Source organism: Eupeodes corollae, chromosome 3 (genome assembly GCF_945859685.1).
Source record: "Eupeodes corollae chromosome 3, idEupCoro1.1, whole genome shotgun sequence".
Lineage (NCBI taxonomy): Eukaryota > Metazoa > Arthropoda > Insecta > Diptera > Syrphidae > Eupeodes > Eupeodes corollae.
The window spans coordinates 71,619,789-71,637,526 of record NC_079149.1 but is presented as its reverse complement, the minus strand read 5'-3'; the positions used below and the strand labels follow the sequence as shown (position 1 = coordinate 71,637,526).

The window sequence follows — 17,738 nt, the reverse complement described above, 5'->3', positions numbered from 1 at the left end:
TGGTTTTATTTTAAGTTAATTTCATTTATTTTTATTTACCGTATCAATCTCAATGAATTATAAAACACATATAACACATCAGTGATTTTTTTGGTATTTATTTTATTTATGTTACAATTGAAGAAATTCAATGAATTATTTAATTTAACAAATAAATATCCATATTTAAAAAAACGTAACTTAATTTTTTAAGAATCGATTTTAATTTTAAACATTTGGCCCGGTGTTTAGTCAAATATTTCGAAGTGGCCTGCCTTGCTCCTTTCTTAGCGGCAACGCTGATTGATGCCTAATTAAAGCTTTTGAAACACTGAAAGCTTAGATCAGAAATTGAATTTACTGAAAACACTTAGTGTTGGTTTAATCAATTCTGTATTTGAAATGCTCATATGCAACGATTAAATTGTCGTTGTACCTATTCAGTTGACTCAAAACAAATTCTGTTTAACTTAAGAAACACTTTACAAGTGGGCGAAAACAACAATCGCAGTTTTATTTGTATAACTTTTACTTAGTTTTTTTTTTATAAATCATCTTAATATATAAGTATATAACACCAAAAGTTGAAGCGGAGTGTATGATGGCACATGTATTATCGAAGCCACACATATCCCGATACAATATAATAAAGATAAAGTCATAAATTAGCAATTCAACTATACTACTTTAGATTTAATGTTAAAAATGAATTTTAAATCCAAAGTTTTATAAAAATGCAATTTACTTAAAGGTTGTGAAATTCGAATTTGACAGGTAGAACAGTTTCTGTTAGAAAAGCCGACTGGTACCCTAGGACTAAAAGGTCTACAGCCCGGACGTCAAGGCTGTTAGAGGTGGCGCAAGTCTATATTATGTAGACCAGCTTTAAGGTGTTCAAATTAACACAGAAACAGTGAACGATTTCTCTAATTTCTGACAAATACAGTCTACAAATCATAAAAAAATAGTTTCAACAGTTTTTGTAGAAAAAGTCCAAACTTCCACTGAAATCATTATTTTCGTTTTTTTTTTAACCGGAATCAATGGAACGTGCACCTAAAGTTTAAATCTATAAAACTATGTGGAGTTGAAATGTTTTTGGTTTGACAGGATTACATTCCCATATCCTGTCTTAAAAATCCAAATTGACCTTTCGATTCTGCATAAAAACATTGTTGTTCATAATACGTTTTGCATTTATTCTGTTAGCGTAATTTCACAACGGTTTTTGTATAATAAAATACCCAAATTAATTCTAGGTATTTGTAAGTTTTTAAAGTTTGTTTTGTCAGGAGTGAATCGTCACAAAATATTTAATGTTTAAGAATATTTGGTGCGTTCTAAAATTAATTCCATTTTTAAATAAATGGATCAAAACCGTTCTCCTTGTTTTAACTATATAGTTTACTTGTCATTCACTACTTCGTTGAACTTTTTCTTACAACACAAAAAACCGTTATTCCAAATAATTTAAAACTAAATAGCATGTTATAAATTGTTATTAATTTCAATAATGCAAATTGTATTCAAATTCTCTTTTTGTTACATATATTTAAAAAAAATTAAGAGCGTGTTGTAATAATTTTTTTTTGAAGCCAAACAATATTGAATGGTGGAGGTGTTAATAAGTGAAGCTTCGAATCTCTTTGCATAGTTTTCTCAGTAAGTAGAAGGTTTCCTATTTAGCTCATTTATCGTTTTAAAGCATTAAATGTGTTATTTCATTTAAGAGATGACGAAGTAGTGATAAAGCTATATCGTAGTTTTAGATCGTAAGTAGGCTGGTTTTAAATAGTTTTTCTAGTCAGAGTTCTTTTTAAAACTAAACTTAAGTCTCTCCTTTCGTCTACCCGATCATTGTAGCGTGTTCCAAGCTGAAATCCTGGCTATAAAAGAAGTCCTATCATGGCTTAGATAAAACGTTATATCAACTAATGATATACGCATCTTCTCGGATAGCCAAACTGCGTTAAAGTCCCTAGAATCTGTCTCCACTAACTCACTATAACAGCCGTAAATTGTCGATCATCTCTTACGGAGATGGCTACACAGTTCAACATTCACCTTTTCTGATGGGTGCCGGGCCAAAGAGACATTCCAGGAAATTGCAAAGCTGACGACCTTGCAAAAAGCGGAACAACTTTACCTCTGCTGGCTCACAATGCTAGCATAGGTATCCCCCTAGCTACATGTAAACTCATGCTAAGCCAGATACCATAGAGAAAACAAACTTCAGGTGGAATAACACCACCACCTGTTTAGCGACAAAACTAATTTAGCCTAATCTTAGCGCCAGGCGCTCAAAACAAAAAATCTCTCTGAGTAGATTGCACATTAGCTACGTTATATGTATCCTGACTGGGCACTGCTTAAAAGGAAGGCATCCTACTCGACTTGGAGCAAATGATTTTTTTGTAGGAGTTGCATGGACGAGGAGGATACAATCTCTCATCTTCTGTGCACATGCCCTGCCTTATTACAAAGACGTAGAATCCACTTCCACATCCACGTTATTCTAACCTAAAGTCCTTTTTATGTTCTTTAGCTTAAATTTGAAATAATGATAATTGGTTTTCTGTTTTATTTGAATGTATGGAAAAATACATAACTATTTGTATAGAATGTATCCCAAAAATCTTATACAATGTCTATCAATATGTTAAGTTAGAACACTAAGTTGTGCTTTGAAGAAAAAATTAAGTTTTTAATTTTTTTTTGTTTTAAGCCCATGAGGGTTATCCAACCAAGGATATACGCCTGGACATGTGCTACAAACATTCATGTATCGTACTTCACCGCTGTCAATTTTTCGCAACTGGCACATCTTGGGATTGCAAGTCCGCTCACGTTTTTTAGGGCAGCTTTTAAATGGTTTTCCATCTACTGGATCTTGCATGTACTCAATAACTCTTGATGCTGAAACAAGATAAACATCAGGTTGTCTGTTCAAATGTCGAATAAATCTGGAAAAATGTTGTCTTAATTAAAATAAATAGTTTTAGCAGTCACTCATAAATTATATTATACCAATAATTAATAATAATAATAATAATAAAAATCATAATAATAACCATGGCATTGAAACACGAACTTACTCTTTAAATGCCTCATAATAATTATCGCCTTTCTGAAACCATGCCGAATGTAAGTAAACTCCAAATGGAGCACGATTTCCTGAATAATGTCGATTGAAATTGTGAATCATCCAATCTAAGATGTCCTTGACACTGTCATTAGGCATGTGAATGCAAGCATCCAACATAGCGCATTTATAGCCTTTAATATCTTCCCAATTTACAAGAGGGTTTTCCCATAAGCCTTGAATTGAAGCGCTAGGACATTCTCCTATAGGACAATCTTGAATGGACTTGTAGTCCAACGTGTAAGGCCACAAAGGAGGGGAAGTATATCGAGTTGTTGGCCATGAACTATCGTATAAAAGACCTAAGTGCTTAGCTGCTACAAATGAATTATTCCCTGAAATTTGTAAATGCGGTATTCGCATCCCTTTGATATCTCGTTTGTCAATTTTAGCAAAATGTTCAACCGTCTCTAGTTGTTGGCCGAATTCTTTTACAAACACATCAACTGTTGCTTCCTTCCAATAAGTAGTTCCATCACCATGTGTCATTGAATGCAAGGCTAACTCATGCCCTTCTGCCCACAGTTTATGTATTTTTGTGTAGTCAGTATATTCGTGAGAAAAATAAAAAGTAGCGCTTGGGCTACACCCATCGGGATTACGAATATTTTCAAATATTTTATCAAAATATTCATAGTTCAGAGCTGTCACAGCATCATCAAAAGTAACTGTAACAAACTTAATACCAAAACAAGAAATAAGATACACATAAACACACACAAAAACTACACTTATATGCATACTTGCGGAATATTTTTAATTAAGCCCCCAAGCTTAACATCTGAGCAACGGCAATTTGGAAGCAAGCATTTCTGGCTATCACATGGCTCTGCTATTTCGAGTTTTAGTTCAGTTCGAGGAAACTTAGCTGCGCCAAGTTGTTGCAAAAGTTCGAGCAGAACCAAAAACTTAATAACTGCCTTCATGATAAATACTTGAATTAACGAATCTTTCCGTTAAGTTCTATATATATACCCAAACAAAAATTGATTTGACTGATAACCTATCGCTTAAAAACAGTTTCAATGTTAATAAAAGAGGTGTGGCTGATAAAAATAAGTGTTATTTATGTTTATGTCAGTTACTGCATAAGCCAATTAAAGTTGAAAGAAGGTTGGCAGGTACCCAGCAACTTTTGACAAAGCGAAATTAGGTCGTGAGCTTTTGCTTTTATAATTGAAGTGGATCTCATGTTGAGCTCAGAATGATTTTGTATGACTTACATTTTTTAAAGAAAATGCATTTTCGATTTTCAGCTCAGCTCTTTTCAATAGCTAATTTAATATAGGACTTCTTAAAAATAAATATTCGGAGTTATAGATACTATTCTTAGCATAACTTATAACACCTACATAAGTATTCAAATGGGAATATCTAAAGCATAGCATATTAAACATAATGGTAAAAAAGTTTGTATTGTACTTTTTCGAATTAGTTGCCTAAACATAAATTAATTGCAATATCTGTTTGGGACATAAAAGCATTTCTGATGTTAGGGGCATGTACCAATAAATAAAAAAGAGGCTGGCATGCGACCCACACTGATAACTTCCCATCCGGTCTGTCGATTTGTCTTGCTTAAAAGTTTGTAGGGTTGGGTTTAAAAGTTGTTAGTTAAATTATTATCAAACATTTTAAAATTACCAGCAATATTTTTGTTTAGTTTTGTTACATAGATTTTTAGTCAAAACCAAATGTTTGCCAATTTTAGTAGCTTTTTAACTTCCCATAGGAAGTTATTGTAATGGGTCCGATTTGTCAAATTGAAAATTTTGACATTTCTCGACGTTTCAAGGTCCCTAGAGTCGAAATAAAAGATTTTTAGAAAGATGTCTGTGCGTGCGTGTGTACGTACGTACGCTCAAGAACCAGAAGAGATATCAACTTCAAATAAATTTTTTTACCATAGCTGTTTGAAAAAAAGGTGAAAATTTTGGTTAACCCTAAATATCTTACGAACCAAAAACGCTAGAGACTTGAATTAAATTTTATATAATATATTGTAACATGATACCAAACAGGTATATTTTTTGAAAAAAATCAATATAACGGTTTTTTTTTAAATCAATAAAACTGAAAAAAAAATTTGTCACCTCCAAAATCTTGCGACTAAAATATGATTTCATCTCTAAGACAATTTTGTGCAACGAAGAATAATGTTTTTGACATCTGATAAAATTTTCAGAAAAATCGAAAATTTTTTTATAAAAAATAAAAATTTAAAAAAACATTATTCAAAGTTCGTAAAAATTGAATATAGATTCAAATAACTTTTCAAAAACTTAAAGTTAGGGCTTCAAACTTATTTTATCTTGTAAGAAATATTGTTGTCAACATTCGGAAAAATGTTAAGAAAAATCGAATGGACGGTTTTTTTACAAAAAATAAAAACCTAAAAAAAATATAATAAAAGTTGGTAAAAATTGATTTTCGACTCAAAAATCTTTTCAAAACTTTGAGATATTGGCTTTAAACTACTTTTAACTTTCAAAAAATATTGTTGTGAACATTCAGTAAAATTTTGAAAAAAATCGAATTAACAGTTTTTTTACAAAAAATTAAGAACTGAAAAAATATTAACAAAAGTTTTTAAAAATTGATTTTCGACTCCAATATCTTTTTTAAAATTGTTAATATTGGCTTTAAACTACTTTTATCTTTCAAAAAATCTTGTTGTCAACATTCAGTTAAAGTTTGAAAAAAATCGAATTGACAGTTTTTTTTACAAAAAATAAAAACCTAAAAAAAATGTATAAAAGTTTTTAAAAATTGATTTTCGACTCAAATATCTTTTCAAAAATTTTAAATATTGGCTTCAAAGTTATTTTATCTCATAAGAAATATTGTTTTCAACATTTAGTAAAATTTTTAAAAAATCGAATTGGCAATTTTTTTTACAAAAAATAAAACTCTAAAAAAAAACAATACTAAAACTTCGTAAAAATTTACTTTCGACTCAAATAGCTTTTCAAAACTTAAAATCATTGGCTTCAAACTTATTTTATTTCACAGAAAATATTGTTTTCGATATTCAGTAATTTTTATATAAAAATCCAACAGTCCGTTTTTTTCATACAAAATAAAATCTACAAAAAATAGTACTCAAATTTGGTAAAAATTGATACGAGTACATATAGCCAAACTTTTAAGCAAGACAAATTGACAGACAGGATGGGAAGTTATCAGTGTGGGTCGCATCTCAGCCTGTTTTTTTAATTTTAAATTGGATGAATGAAATTAATTTGAGAGATAATAAGAACCGAACATCAATTTTCACCAAATTTGCGTACTATTTCTCGTAGATTTAATTTTTTATGAAAAAACGGACTGTTGACTGAAAACAATATTTTCTGTACAATAAAAAAGTTTGAAGATAATATTTTTAATTTTGCAAAGCTATTTGAGTCGAAAGTAAATTTTTACCAAGTTTTAGTATTGTTTTTTGTTAGGTTTTTATTTGAATGTTAAAAACAATATTGTTTAAAAGATAAAGGTAGTGTAAAGCCAATATCTCAAAGTTTTGAAAAAGACATTTGAACCGAAAACCAATTTTTACCAACTTTTATTAATTTTTTGTTTAGGTTTTTATTTTTTGTAAAAAAACTGTTGATTTTTCTTAAAATTTTTCCGAATGTTGAAAGCAATATTTCATGTAAGTAAAAATTAGTTGGAAGCCATTATCTCAAATTTTTGAAATGATATTTGAGTCGAAAATCAACCAACTTTGAGTAATGTTTTTCTTAGATTTTTATTTTTTATTAAAAAAAATGTTAATTCGTTTTTTCTTAAAATTTTTCCAAATGTTAAAAACGTTATTTTTCGTTGCACAAAATTGTTTTGGAAATCAAATCATTTTGTATTCGTAAAATTTTGAGGTGACAACATTTTTTTTCATTTTTTTTTGATCTATTAAAAAAAACGGTATTTGGATTTTTTCAAAAAAATATAATTGATTAGTATCACGTTACAACATATTTTATAGAAGTTAATTCAAGTTTCTAGCGTTTTTGGTTCGTAAGATAATTACGGTAAGCCGAAATGTTCACCTTTTTTTTAAACTGCTATGGTAAGAAAACCACACACGCTATTTTCTTGAGTACCCTTTCTACATTTTCTGCCTTATCATTTGTATAACAAAATTTATTTGAAGTTGATATCTCTTCTGGTACTTGAGCTATGGACGACGAAAATAAAGTCGCGAACGTACGGACGTACGAACGTGAGCAGACACACACGCACAGATATCTTTCTAAAAATCTTTTATTTCGGCTCTAGGGACCTTGAAATCATATTATCATATTATCATATTATTATGTTATCATATCATCATGTTATCATATTATCATATTATCATATTATCATATTATCATTTTATCATATTATCATATTATAATATTATCATATTATCATATTATCATATTATCATATTATCATATTGTCATATTATCATATTATTATATTATCATATTATCATATTATCATATTATCATATTATCATATTATCATATTATCATATTATCATAGTATCATATTATCATATTATCATATTATCATATTATCATATTATCATATTATCATATTATCATATTATCATATTATCATATTATCATATTATCATATTATCATATTATCAAATTATCATATTATCGTATTATCATATTATCATATTATCATATTATCATATTATCATATAATCATATTATCATATTATCATATTATCATATTATCAAATAATTATATTATCATATTATCGTATTATCATATTATCATATTATCATATTATCATATTATCATATTATCATATTATCATATTATCATATTATCATATTATCATATTATCATATTATCATATTATCATATTATCATATTATCATATTATCATATTATCATATTATCATATTATCATATTATCATATTATCATATTATCAATTATCATATTATCATATTATCATATTATCATATTATCATATTATCATATTATCATATTATCATATTATCATATTATCATATTATCATATTATCATATTATCATATTATCATATTATCATATTATCATATTATCATATTATCATATTATCATATATATATCATATTATCATATTATCATATTATCATATTATCATATTATCATATTATCATATTATCATATTATCATATTATCATATTATCATATATATATCATATTATCATATTATCATATTATCATATTATCTATTATCATATTATCATATTATCATATTATCATATTATCATCATATTATCATATATTATTATCATATTATCATATTATCATATTATCATATTATCATATTATCATATTATCATACTTATCATATTATCTATTATCATATATCATATTATCATATTATCATATTATCATATTATCATATTATCATATTATCATATTATCATATTATCATATTATCATATTATCATATTATCATATTATCATATTATCATATTATCATATTATCATATTATCATATTATCATATTATCATATTATCATATTATCATATTATTCAAATTATCATATTATCATATTATCATATTATCATATTATCATATTATCATATTATCATAATTATCATATTATCATAATATCATATTATCATATTATCATATTATCATATTATCATATTATCATATTATCATTTATCATATTATCATATTATCATATTATCATATTATCATATTATCATATTATCATATTATCATATATATATCATATTATCATATTATCATATTATCATATATCATATTATCATATTATCATATATCATATTATCATATTATCATATTATCATATTATCATATTATCATATTATCATATTATCATATTATCATATTATCATATTATCATATTATCATATATCATATTATCATATTATCATATTATCATATTATCATATTATCATATTATCATATTATCATATTATCATATTATCATATTATCATATTATCATATTATCATATTATCATATTATCATATTATCATATTATCATATTATCATATTATCATATTATCATATTATCATATTATCATATTATCATATTATCATATTATCATATTATCATATTATCATATTATCATATTATCATATTATCATATTATCATATTATCATATTATCATATTATCATATTATCATATTATCATATTATCATATTATCATATTATCATATTATCATATTATCATATTATCATATTATCATATTATCATATTATCATATATCATATTATCATATTATCATATTATCATATATATCATATTATCATATTATCATATTATCATATTATCATATTATCATATTATCATATTATCATATTATCATATTATCATATTATCATATTATATCATATTATCATATTATCATATTATCATATTATCATATTATCATATTATCATATTATCATATTATCATATTATCATATTATCATATTATATTATCATATTATCATATGATCATATTATCATATTATCATATTATCATATTATCATATTATCATATTATCATATTATCATATATCATATTATCATATTATCATATTATCATATTATCATATTATCATATTATCATATTATCATATTATCATATTATCATATTATCATATTATCATATTATCATATTATCATATTATCATATTATCATATATAATATCATATAATCATATTATCATATAATCATATTATCATATTATCATATTATCATATTATCATATTATCATATTATCATATTATCATATTATCATATTATCATATTATCATATTATCGTATTATCATATTATCATATTGTCATATTATCATATTATCATATTATCATATTATCATATTATCATATTATCATATTATCATATTATCATATTATCATATTATCATATTATCATATTATCATATTATCATATTATCATATGATCATATTATCATATAATCATATTATCATATTATCATATTATCATATTATTATATAATCATATTATCATATTATCATATTATGATAGTATCATATTATCATATGATCATATTATCATATTATCATATTATCATATTATCATATTATCATATTATCATATTATCATATTATCATATTATCATATTATCATATTATCATATTATCATATTATCATATTATCATATTATCATATTATCATATTATCATATTATCATATTATCATATTATCATATTATCATATTATCATATTATCATATTATCATATTATCATATTATCATATTATCATATTATCATATTATCATATTATCATATTATCATATTATCATATTATCATATTATCATATTATCATATTATCATATTATCATATTATCATATTATCATATTATCATATTATCATATTATCATATTATCATATTATCATATTATCATATTATCATATTATCATATTATCATATTATCATATTATCATATATCATATTATATATTATCATATTATCATATTATCATATTATCATATTATCATATTATCATATTATCATATTATCATATTATCATATTATCATATTATCATATTATCATATTATCATATTATCATATTATCATATTATCATATTATCATATTATCATATTATCATATTATCATATTATCATATTATCTATATTATCATATTATCATATTATCATATTATCATATTATCATATTATCATATTATCATATTATCATATTATCATATTATCATATTATCATATTATCATATTATCATATTATCATATTATCATATTATCATATTATCATATTATCATATTATCATATTATCATATTATCATATTATCATATTATCATATTATCATATTATCATATTATCATATTATCATATTATCATATTATCATATTATCATTATTTATCATATTATCGTATTATCATATTATCATATTACCATATTATCATATTATCATATTATCATATTATCATATTATCATATTATCATATTATCATATTATCATATTATATCCATATTATCATAATATCATATTATCATATTATCATATTATCATATTATCATATTATCATATTATCATATTATCATATTATCATATTATCATATTATCATTTTATCATATTATCATGTTATCATATTATCATATTATCATATATCATATTATCATATTATCATATTATCATATTATCATATTATCATATTATCATATTATCATATTATCATATTATCATATTATCATATTATCATATATCGTATTATCATAATTATCATATTAATCATATTATCATATTATCATATTATCATATTATCATATTATCATATTATCATATTATCATATTATCATATTATCATATTATCATATTATCATATTATCATATTATCATATTATCATATTATCATATTATCATATTATCATATTATCATATTATCATATTATCATATTATCATATTATCATATTATCATATTATCATATTATCATATTATCATATTATCATATTATCATATTATCATATTATCATATTATCATATTATCATATTATCATATTATCATATTATCATATTATCATATTATCATATTATCATATTATCATATTATCATATTATCATATTATCATATTATCATATTATCATATTATCATATTATCATATTATCATATTATCATATTATCATATTATCATATTATCATATTATCATATTATCATATTATCATATTATCATATTATCATATTATCATATTATCATATTATCATATTATCATATTATCATATTATCATATTATCATATTATCATATTATCATATTATCATATTATCATATTATCATATTATCATATTATCATATTATCATATTATCATATTATCATATTATCATATTATCATATTATCATATTATCATATTATCATATTATCATATTATCATATTATCATATTATCATATTATCATATTATCATATTATCATATTATCATATTATCATATTATCATATTATCATATTATCATATTATCATATTATCATATTATCATATTATCATATTATCATATTATCATATTATCATATTATCATATTATCATATTATCATATTATCATATTATCATATTATCATATTATCATATTATCATATTATCATATTATCATATTATCATATTATCATATTATCATATTATCATATTATCATATTATCATATTATCATATTATCATATTATCATATTATCATATTATCATATTATCATATTATCATATTATCATATTATCATATTATCATATTATCATATTATCATATTATCATATTATCATATTATCATATTATCATATTATCATATTATCATATTATCATATTATCATATTATCATATTATCATATTATCATATTATCATATTATCATATTATCATATTATCATATTATCATATTATCATATTATCATATTATCATATTATCATATTATCATATTATCATATTATCATATTATCATATTATCATATTATCATATTATCATATTATCATATTATCATATTATCATATTATCATATTATCATATTATCATATTATCATATTATCATATTATCATATTATCATATTATCATATTATCATATTATCATATTATCATATTATCATATTATCATATTATCATATTATCATATTATCATATTATCATATTATCATATTATCATATTATCATATTATCATATTATCATATTATCATATTATCATATTATCATATTATCATATTATCATATTATCATATTATCATATTATCATATTATCATATTATCATATTATCATATTATCATATTATCATATTATCATATTATCATATTATCATATTATCATATTATCATATTATCATATTATCATATTATCATATTATCATATTATCATATTATCATATTATCATATTATCATATTATCATATTATCATATTATCATATTATCATATTATCATATTATCATATTATCATATTATCATATTATCATATTATCATATTATCATATTATCATATTATCATATTATCATATTATCATATTATCATATTATCATATTATCATATTATCATATTATCATATTATCATATTATCATATTATCATATTATCATATTATCATATTATCATATTATCATATTATCATATTATCATATTATCATATTATCATATTATCATATTATCATATTATCATATTATCATATTATCATATTATCATATTATCATATTATCATATTATCATATTATCATATTATCATATTATCATATTATCATATTATCATATTATCATATTATCATATTATCATATTATCATATTATCATATTATCATATTATCATATTATCATATTATCATATTATCATATTATCATATTATCATATTATCATATTATCATATTATCATATTATCATATTATCATATTATCATATTATCATATTATCATATTATCATATTATCATATTATCATATTATCATATTATCATATTATCATATTATCATATTATCATATTATCATATTATCATATTATCATATTATCATATTATCATATTATCATATTATCATATTATCATATTATCATATTATCATATTATCATATTATCATATTATCATATTATCATATTATCATATTATCATATTATCATATTATCATATTATCATATTATCATATTATCATATTATCATATTATCATATTATCATATTATCATATTATCATATTATCATATTATCATATTATCATATTATCATATTATCATATTATCATATTATCATATTATCATATTATCATATTATCATATTATCATATTATCATATTATCATATTATCATATTATCATATTATCATATTATCATATTATCATATTATCATATTATCATATTATCATATTATCATATTATCATATTATCATATTATCATATTATCATATTATCATATTATCATATTATCATATTATCATATTATCATATTATCATATTATCATATTATCATATTATCATATTATCATATTATCATATTATCATATTATCATATTATCATATTATCATATTATCATATTATCATATTATCATATTATCATATTATCATATTATCATATTATCATATTATCATATTATCATATTATCATATTATCATATTATCATATTATCATATTATCATATTATCATATTATCATATTATCATATTATCATATTATCATATTATCATATTATCATATTATCATATTATCATATTATCATATTATCATATTATCATATTATCATATTATCATATTATCATATTATCATATTATCATATTATCATATTATCATATTATCATATTATCATATTATCATATTATCATATTATCATATTATCATATTATCATATTATCATATTATCATATTATCATATTATCATATTATCATATTATCATATTATCATATTATCATATTATCATATTATCATATTATCATATTATCATATTATCATATTATCATATTATCATATTATCATATTATCATATTATCATATTATCATATTATCATATTATCATATTATCATATTATCATATTATCATATTATCATATTATCATATTATCATATTATCATATTATCATATTATCATATTATCATATTATCATATTATCATATTATCATATTATCATATTATCATATTATCATATTATCATATTATCATATTATCATATTATCATATTATCATATTATCATATTATCATATATCATATTATCATATTATCATATTATCATATTATCATATTATCATATTATCATATTATCATATTATCATATTATCATATTATCATATTATCATATTATCATATTATCATATTATCATATTATCATATTATCATATTATCATATTATCATATTATCATATTATCATATTATCATATTATCATATTATCATATTATCATATTATCATATTATCATATTATCATATTATCATATTATCATATTATCATATTATCATATTATCATATTATCATATTATCATATTATCATATTATCATATTATCATATTATCATATTATCATATTATCATATTATCATATTATCATATTATCATATTATCATATTATCATATTATCATATTATCATATTATCATATTATCATATTATCATATTATCATATTATCATATTATCATATTATCATATTATCATATTATCATATTATCATATTATCATATTATCATATTATCATATTATCATATTATCATATTATCATATTATCATATTATCATATTATCATATTATCATATTATCATATTATCATATTATCATATTATCATATTATCATATTATCATATTATCATATTATCATATTATCATATTATCATATTATCATATTATCATATTATCATATTATCATATTATCATATTATCATATTATCATATTATCATATTATCATATTATCATATTATCATATTATCATATTATCATATTATCATATTATCATATTATCATATTATCATATTATCATATTATCATATTATCATATTATCATATTATCATATTATCATATTATCATATTATCATATTATCATATTATCATATTATCATATTATCATATTATCATATTATCATATTATCATATTATCATATTATCATATTATCATATTATCATATTATCATATTATCATATTATCATATTATCATATTATCATATTATCATATTATCATATTATCATATTATCATATTATCATATTATCATATTATCATATTATCATATTATCATATTATCATATTATCATATTATCATATTATCATATTATCATATTATCATATTATCATATTATCATATTATCATATTATCATATTATCATATATTATCATATTATCATATTATCATATTATCATATTATCATATTATCATATTATCATATTATCATATTATCATATTATCATATTATCATATTATCATATTATCATATTATCATATTATCATATTATCATATTATCATATTATCATATTATCATATTATCATATTATCATATTATCATATTATCATATTATCATATTATCATATTATCATATTATCATATTATCATATTATCATATTATCATATTATCATATTATCATATTATCATATTATCATATTATCATATTATCATATTATCATATTATCATATTATCATATTATCATATTATCATATTATCATATTATCATATTATCATATTATCATATTATCATATTATCATATTATCATATTATCATATTATCATATTATCATATTATCATATTATCATATTATCATATTATCATATTATCATATTATCATATTATCATATTATCATATTATCATATTATCATATTATCATATTATCATATTATCATATTATCATATTATCATATTATCATATTATCATATTATCATATTATCATATTATCATATTATCATATTATCATATTATCATATTATCATATTATCATATTATCATATTATCATATTATCATATTATCATATTATCATATTATCATATTATCATATTATCATATTATCATATTATCATATTATCATATTATCATATTATCATATTATCATATTATCATATTATCATATTATCATATTATCATATTATCATATTATCATATTATCATATTATCATATTATCATATTATCATATTATCATATTATCATATTATCATATTATCATATTATCATATTATCATATTATCATATTATCATATTATCATATTATCATATTATCATATTATCATATTATCATATTATCATATTATCATATTATCATATTATCATATTATCATATTATCATATTATCATATTATCATATTATCATATTATCATATTATCATATTATCATATTATCATATTATCATATTATCATATTATCATATTATCATATTATCATATTATCATATTATCATATTATCATATTATCATATTATCATATTATCATATTATCATATTATCATATTATCATATTATCATATTATCATATTATCATATTATCATATTATCATATTATCATATTATCATATTATCATATTATCATATTATCATATTATCATATTATCATATTATCATATTATCATATTATCATATTATCATATTATCATATTATCATATTATCATATTATCATATTATCATATTATCATATTATCATATTATCATATTATCATATTATCATATTATCATATTATCATATTATCATATTATCATATTATCATATTATCATATTATCATATTATCATATTATCATATTATCATATTATCATATTATCATATTATCATATTATCATATTATCATATTATCATATTATCATATTATCATATTATCATATTATCATATTATCATATTATCATATTATCATATTATCATATTATCATATTATCATATTATCATATTATCATATTATCATATTATCATATTATCATATTATCATATTATCATATTATCATATTATCATATTATCATATTATCATATTATCATATTATCATATTATCATATTATCATATTATCATATTATCATATTATCATATTATCATATTATCATATTATCATATTATCATATTATCATATTATCATATTATCATATTATCATATTATCATATTATCATATTATCATATTATCATATTATCATATTATCATATTATCATATTATCATATTATCATATTATCATATTATCATATTATCATATTATCATATTA

The 17,738-nt window shown here is 19.9% G+C and overlaps 1 protein-coding gene across 1 annotated transcript; it reads right to left on the bottom strand.

Annotated features, from left to right (window-relative positions):
* Positions 1-2,546: 2,546 nt before the first annotated feature.
* LOC129951619 (chitin deacetylase 8) lies at positions 2,547-4,059 on the bottom strand. Its single transcript, XM_056063861.1, has 3 exons — positions 3,865-4,059; positions 3,075-3,799; positions 2,547-2,942 (listed from the first exon to the last, which is right to left on the bottom strand). Exons 1-3 carry the CDS (start codon positions 4,045-4,047, stop codon positions 2,684-2,686), a joined length of 1,167 nt encoding a protein of 388 aa, XP_055919836.1. The 5' UTR covers positions 4,048-4,059; the 3' UTR covers positions 2,547-2,683.
* Between the last annotated feature and the right edge of the window lie 13,679 nt (positions 4,060-17,738).